Source organism: Phoenix dactylifera, chromosome 17, assembly GCF_051530095.1.
Source record: "Phoenix dactylifera cultivar Ajwa chromosome 17, Ajwa_hap1_PhDact_Kaust_v1.1, whole genome shotgun sequence".
NCBI classification, from domain to species: Eukaryota; Viridiplantae; Streptophyta; class Magnoliopsida; order Arecales; family Arecaceae; genus Phoenix; species Phoenix dactylifera.
This window is the reverse complement of record NC_143206.1, coordinates 18290730-18298658: the sequence shown is the minus strand read 5'-3', so window position 1 is coordinate 18298658 and position 7929 is coordinate 18290730. Positions and strand designations below refer to the sequence as shown.

General features: G+C 38.1%; 1 protein-coding gene and 1 non-coding gene across 2 annotated transcripts; one reads left to right on the top strand and one right to left on the bottom strand.

Annotated features, from left to right (window-relative positions):
• Positions 1-208: 208 nt before the first annotated feature.
• LOC103706625 (UDP-glucuronic acid decarboxylase 1-like) lies at positions 209-7139 on the bottom strand. Its single transcript, XM_008790777.6, has 7 exons — positions 6270-7139; positions 5564-5711; positions 5079-5158; positions 2161-2244; positions 1972-2046; positions 592-684; positions 209-510 (listed from the first exon to the last, which is right to left on the bottom strand). Exons 1-7 carry the CDS (start codon positions 6915-6917, stop codon positions 319-321), a joined length of 1320 nt encoding a protein of 439 aa, XP_008788999.2. The 5' UTR covers positions 6918-7139; the 3' UTR covers positions 209-318.
• Positions 7110-7183, top strand: TRNAR-UCG (transfer RNA arginine (anticodon UCG)). The gene has a single exon. It is a non-coding gene; the product is annotated as a tRNA-Arg (tRNA).
• The last annotated feature ends 746 nt before the right edge of the window (positions 7184-7929 follow it).

Sequence of the window (7929 nt, the reverse complement as noted above, 5' to 3'; positions counted from 1 at the left end):
AGTGCCAACAGTTAAGACTGCGAGTGTTGGGGTCTAAAGTACTTTCTTTATACAATATATTTAACAGGAAAACACCAACATCTATTTCATCAAAACAAAAGGCAAATGATATACGAGCAACCTGTGGTTTTGTTAGGAAAAACTAATATAACATGGAAATCAATCAAAAAAATAACCACTCCTGCGACCGGGAAGCCATCAAGGAGAGTTGCAAGCAAGCAGTTTCAGATTTGCAGAAATTTCAATTGTCAAGAGATGAATAAAATCAATTGGTAGCACATTTCACATGATACAAACTTGATTCGCTACTCTTACAAGTTATTTCTCTTCGTTAACACGCTTTCGGAAGTCAGTCACCATCAGGGGCAGCCCTTGCCGCAATGAAATCTTTGGCTCCCAATTTAGCAGCTCTTTTGCCTTGGTGATATCCGGCTTTCTCATATGAGGGTCATCAGCAGTGTTGGGTTTGAACTCTATGGTTGCGCTTGGATCGACCGTCTCCTTCACTACCTGTGTAGAAGTTGAAATATTGTTATTTTGGAAGAAGGAACCAGAAAATTTCAGCTAATCGATCTTAAGTTTCGACAAAACCTCAGCCAGCTCCAACATGGTGAACTCCCCAGGATTCCCCAAGTTGAAGGGTCCAATGTGGTCGCCTTCCATCAGTGCTACTAATCCATCAACCTAGAAAATTTGCATTAAATAGTAAACACTAAACCCTGCTGAACAGAAAGTAGTAAGTAACTACATTTGGATCACATTTAAACTCAGATTGATGTGTTCCACGACACTGGACAAGAACTTGGCATCATGCTATAGATAATAGTGCAAATGTCAAGATCCAAGAACTCAAGATGGAGCAGTTGATTGACTAACTTCTCTTATATTGGCTGAATTCTACCACCAGAAAAGTACCCCCTTTATCTCCTATTTTGAGTTTTCCATCCTCTATATGGAAAATGTTGTGCGAAGGAAAAAGAAGAAAATTTTGCACTGACTGTCACAAAATTTAAATTTGTAACTCTTCTGGTCACAATGCTTTCTGATATTCTCATAGAAAGAACAGCTTAAGTTCTAACAGTACATGGGAAAAACATAACCTCTCGTACCCACAACGTACCCCGATGTTATTAGTCAATCGGTCAATTTTCTCAAACATAGAAACCAAAATTATTCCCCGCCTTCGTTAGTTTCCTCTTCAATATGCTAAACAATAACCTTACATCTTTGGGCATTTTTGTTCCTTCTTAAAACTCTTTTAAAGTCTTGTAACTTTTTTTCCTTTGGGTGGGGGGTGGTGGGCAAAAAAATATATCTTGAGACTTTCTGTTGATAAAAAGAAGTTTAAGCATGTCTTTAGACACAGTCTCGTTTTTCAAGACTTCTGACCAACAGTCTATGGTTTCCTTTGTTATACTATAGCTAAGGCTCAACCAGCTAGGACACTTGGCCTACAGCCACAACAAAAAAGACCACTGTTTTCCATATGCCAAGTCATAGACGAGCAAGTGTAACCTTGACTAGACATAGTTGCTCGTTTCTGGAGCATAATTCCTTTTTCTTTTTTTTTTTCATCTTTTTCTGCATGATCATTAGGTCCTGCAAATCAACAACAAATTTATTGAGAGGTTGCCACCAGATACATGCATAGAGAAAAAGGATGAGGTTATTATCGTTTCTTTGCTAACTCGGGCTTCATAGAGGCTAATTTTGTTTTGTCCATCAATCAATCTTCCATAGCTTACCGCAAAGCTTAGTTGTATGTAACCTTTCATTATTAGTTTGGAAAATCATTTTTTTCAAAGATGATAGATGCATTTGCAATTCTTTAACTTGGAAAATAATTGACAGTTTTGACAGTTTCAAAACAAAAAAAATGACTTCCCAAGGAAACAATCTATGGATGCCAAAACAAAAAGGTATGCATGATTTGCAGCAAAAATAAGTAGGATGAGAATAGTAATTTGATACCAAATCTGAAACATATTGAAAACTTCGAGTTTGCTTTCCATCACCGTAAACTGTCATGGGCTGTTTACGCAGGGCCTGTGAAGCATAATTATTAATACATTTGGATCATTATATCTGTCAAACCAGTGTTTAAAGTTGCACAAGAAAAGCTGTATGACAATGAAAGTTATGTTTGAAGGTAAAATGAACCTGTGCAACAAAATTGCTGACAACACGACCATCATCTAGGCACATGCGAGGCCCATATGTATTGAATATGCGTGCAATACGCACCTGAAAATGCAATTGCCATACTTTCATTTCCATGAAACAATTTTCTAGCATACACATAAGAAGCTAGCTTGAAGTTGCAAGAAGTGCAATAATAGAGAAGGAACTTAAAGAATTGTATGAAAAATTAAATTATGATTTCCTGGTTCAAAAACTCAACCATCATTCTGCAAGAGAATTTGTTAATTAAATTTGGCAAATTAACAAAGGAACTGTAAAGAACAGCCAGAGAGGAAAGATTACTCGTGAGATAGAAAGCAGAAAGATTCAGCATTATTCCTTCCTGTAAGTTTTGTTCATTTGAGGTGTTTCATACTTTCATGATAGTTCACCTGAGGTTCCAAAACCCCATACAAGACAGAGAGCACAAATTATCGCTACAATTTTTACCTCTAATTGCTGCCACAAGCTAGAGTTTTTCAATGAGTTGGGTCAGGCTTCTAGGTTCAAAGTAGTTTCCCAACACCTTGAACCTAGCCCCTTAGGCATTACTGTCCAAGTTCACATCTGACCTGACCGAACCCATTTAGTAAATTCATTTTGGGCTAACCTTCTCGGCTTCATCATGCCTGGCCCAACTAACGCAACCTGAATGCATGATATGCTTTATACAGAAATTACACAAATATGGAAATAGAAACATATCACTTATTCACTTTCCTATTGTCACATTGTTGCTATGAAAGATAACCATATAATGCCTTTGGTAAATGCTATCTCCAAAATTCATATATTTATATTTTATTAAAATCATGATTTGGAGATAACAATAAGTAATATTTTAGTAATTATTATGCAGCCACATATATAAATGGGCACAACAAATATTGTTGGCTTAATCCCAATCCACTCTGACAGAGGCCTAGACAAATTGAAGCCACCAGGTTCTATTTCACATCTCAAGCCTAATTAAAAAAAATGATGCCAAGGAACCCTGAAACTTAATAAATAAGGCTTGTTTATATTGATTATATTACAATCACAGAAAAAGTGAAACATGAAGTGCTCCTTGACAGAAGAATATATTGGTCATGATGTTTCTCTATGTACATCATATTCGTAGCCAAGAAAATATCTGGCACACCTTCCTAGGTGCACTAAACTGGATGAGATTTTCTTTTTTTTATTTCAATAGTTTATTATAATATTACACCCCGATTTATGTGTTGCCTTGCACCAAAATTTCAATAAAATAGAATCCTGACCAGACAAATTCAATTTCTCCGATGAATCATCGTAATATACTGTTTCCATCTTTCCTTGCTCTCTGCATCTTCCACAGAACATATATTATTAAACTCTTAATAAATTAATTTCCATTTAATCTTCAGTGGATTTAGCCTCTAGTTTTCCTCTCTGTAAGTCGCTTTATAGACTGACTTCCTTATTGGGCCAACCTATTACTTATAGTATGCCATATACATACCACAGACAATTAGCCTCATCATGCAATTCAAAGTCTTTTATGAAAAAACACATGATGTGTTTTCCGTTAAGTTACTTTCCCAAGATTCTTGTTTTAATCCAGGTGACATTAAGCAGATGTGCCGCCACTATGGTCAAGAGAGAACAGTTGACACATGAGGTTCTGTTTCCCTTCAGAGTTCTCTTGTTTTTAAATAAATGGCAAAAGGACAAGATGATGACAGCAGTTAAAAATAGAATTATAGAATCCAAACGCAGGAGCAGATGAAACTAAATAAATTATTTGTCTATTGCATAACACATGTTAATATATTGCTGCCAAAAAAAATTGTTCCAAAAGCTGAGTCCATATTTCCCCATTTTGTGGCAAACTAATTCATTTCCGAAAATTTGCCATTGAATTGTAACATTGATTTTCCTTCCCTCATTTTCAGAGAACCCTTTTAAACTTGACAAATAATGGTTTTGTTTAAAGATGATGAACACAGCAAGTTTCAGTTAACTTCATATTGTGCATTCATTCATAGCAAATTCTGCCTTTTCCTGTGAGTACATATCTAGATTCTCTAATGCATGCCCTTAGCATTTAATTAAAACAAGACCATCTTAATTTAAATCCTTTAGCAAATTTGAGAGCCTAAGTCATCCCAGAGCATTACAGAACAAATAGAAGCATCTTTGCTGCAGCAAGCAACACATTGTGAGCAATGCATCTTCCACTTGTGAGTGTCTCCGACCGTCATTAGGAGGCCTTCCATCATAGTAGACTAAATACAAGGATATAGAAGAGGATGATGGCATATTGTTGTAGCTCTATACTGCAGGATGACCGGTTATCATGCTCATCATTAATGACTCTAGAAAATTATCATTCCCTGGTGGGAGTTTTCATGCTAACAATGGCAAAATTCATTCTCTATTAAAGTTATGACTGTAGATGGTTCTTTGTCTACAAACACTATGTGACAAAACTTTATTTGGTAAACATCTGACAACAAAATGCATCCCTCTAATAATCGCTTCAGATGAACTTTGATGAAGAAATGGAAAAGACAATTACTATGAAGTTTCAGATTCGGTATGAACTGACTGATCAAACAGCAAGGCGCATGCAACAAGGTAAATGACACGCTAAAATTCAAATTGACTATAACAATTAAGCCAAAGCAAATCCCATGCAAGGGTTAGTGATGAACAAAAAGGCATGTAACCGAGAAAATTAGTGCATATGCTCCAAAACGCTTGGTTTCCACATACTTTAGTTTTTAAATAAAGAAATAAGTTAAAATTAAGATGCACAATGCATTGCAGAACTGCTACATGATCATGATTATCACGATCGCATAATACTTTATGCAGCACCATCAATACCCGATATAGTACAAAGTTGAATGGTGTCATAATGCAATTACCTCAACGCCAGCACCACGATGGTAATCCATAGACAAAGTTTCTGCTGTTCTTTTCCCTTCATCATAACAGCTCCTAACACCTAAAAAGATAAATAAATAGAATTAACAAGATTTATAGGGTGACTGACAGATCAAGCAATGAAAGAGCAATAGCACAGAATTACACAATATAAGCAGAGAACAAATGAAGCCGGACATCAAAATGTACAATAATAACATGCAATGACTGCTTCAGACCAAGATTCGCCGTCTCGGTACTCGATCCCGTACCGGTGCCACACTAGCACTGTATCAGTACAGTATGGTATAAATTTTTTTTTTTAATGTACCGATTGTCGGTACGCCATCCGTACCGAATACCGGTATTAAACTGGTATGGTACGCTCTGTACCATCCTGCTTGAGATGGTACCGCGAACCATGCATCAGACTATTTATCCTCCTTAATAAAAGAAACTAACAATCATTCATTGATATATAGCTTACCAATAGGATTGACATGGCCCCAATAAGTCTCTTTCTGAGGGTGCTCAAGCGGGTCGCCATAAACCTCACTAGTACTAGTCAACAAGAAGCGAGCTCCAATTCTCTTTGCCAAGCCCAGCATGTTCAAGGTTCCCATCACATTCGTCTTGTATTCATGGTTAAGGATTTAAAGCAAATGTCTTGAAGAGGAAAACTTATCAATGCTACTATACCGAGAAGCCTATCATTAGCAAGATTAAATACAAATCAAGGGAAAACTCAGTTAAAAAGAAACTAAAGAAAAAAATGGCAGAGACACACAAACAAGCACAAAGAGAATAGTCTCTCTCCCATGCCAAGGAAGAGTAAAGAATTAAACAATTCAAAATTAATAAAGTAAATTAAATTCAGTTAAGATGTTGCCAAGGAAACAACAGGTAGCGAGCAGATGTGCATCTCTAACAACTTCACACCTCATAAATGCTTCAATATCCAATCTAAAATCTACTTTAAATAAGCAAAATATCCCTCGATTCACCTCCAAATTAAAGAAACTCGCTACCTCAAAAACCAAACAATACCAACAAAACGTAATTACTGGCAACCCCAATGTAAATCAGCTTCTGACAAGCAAAATGTTCCCCAATTCACTTGATATTAACTCCTAATCCAAGAATTCTGGGAAAAAGTGAAGCAAAAAATCACCAAAAAAACAGAACCAGGATATAATGGTCTTGATGGGATTATACTTGTAGTGCACCGGCGAGGCCGGGCAAGCGAGGTGGTAGATCTGGTCGACCTCGAGGAGGATCGGCTCGACGACATCGTGGCGGATCAGCTCGAACCTGGGATTGCCGAAGTGGCGGACGAGATTGTCCTTGCGCCCCGTGAAGAAGTTGTCGAGGACGATAACGCTGTCCCCCCTGGCCAGCAGCTTGTCCACGAGGTGGCTGCCGACGAACCCCGCCCCACCGGTCACCACGATCCGCAGCGCCGGCTTCCGCAGCCCCACCGGCACCCTCCTCCCTCCGCCTCCGCCGGCGACGGACGCCTTGGTCGTCGAGGAGCGGTCGAGGGAGGGGTGACGGAAGGAAGGCAGGAAACGGTGGGGGCCTTCGTCGGAGGAGGAGGAGGAGAGGCGGGAGAGGGATGAGTGGTAGTAGGGGGAGAGAAGGAAGAAGGAGGAGGCGATGATGACGCCCGCGAGGACGAATAGGAGGCGCTGCTCACGGAGGAGGTAGGAGGCGGCGGACCGGAGGAAGGAGGAGGAGCGGGTCTGCTGCTTTGCGGACTTGCTGGAGTAGGAGGGGGTGTGGGTGTGGGTTGGGATCTGGTGCTGCTGGTTGAGGCTGGGTTGCTTGTGGAGCTGCTTCATGGCGGGATCGGAGGGGCCAGGAGGATCTCTGGTTGTTCCGCGGGGAGATCAGACAACCGGTTCCATGGATGGAGATCTCTCGGTGGTTGTTGTGGGCGTCGGTTGCTCCCGCTGCCGAGGCACGAGGACAGACCGACAGGGTGGAGGAAGTTATAAAAACTAGTAATAGAGCGGCGGCGCATCGTACGAGACGACCGCATAGCGCAGTGGATTAGCGCGTCTGACTTCGGATCAGAAGGTCGTGGGTTCGACTCCCACTGTGGTCGCTTCCATATTTCCTTCCTAATTTGCAAAAGGAGATTACCATGGTGTTTTTAAAAACAAAAAAATGGTTGTTTCTTTTTATATGTTTGTTTCTGAAACATTTTCTTATTTCTTTTTTCAGCTTTTGTTTTTCAAAAATGTACTTTATTTTTTTATTCTCCTTTTTCTCATCAAATTGATTTTTCTTTTTTATTTTTCAGTTTTTAGAGAATGCATTTATTTTTCGACCAATCTTATTTCTTTTTTTAGCTTTTGTTTTTCAAAAATATAATTTATTTTTTTTATTCTCTTTTTTCTCATCAAATTGATTTTTCTTTTCTGTTTTTCAGTTTTTAGAGAATGCATTTATTTTTCGACCGATCTTATTTCTTTTTTTAGCTTTTGTTTTTCAAAAATGTAATTTATTTTTTTATTCTCTTTTTTTTCATCAAATTGATTTTTTTATATATTTCAGTTTCTAGGGAATGCAATTATTTTTCAACCGATCCACAGCTATAAAAGTATAATCTTTAAGAAATAAGAAACCTGGTATCACCAATCAAGTATAATTTTTTAGGATTTTTTTTGCATGGATACCCTTCTAAATATCGAATTTTGCATAAATATTCTTCTAAAATTGATATTTGCATGTATACCCTCATAAAACTCTGTTATTGTACAAATGTCCGTAATATAACGGTTGTTCTAACGGTATTAAAAAATCATATTTATATTAATTAAAAAAAATTAAAATTTCAAAATTATGCTA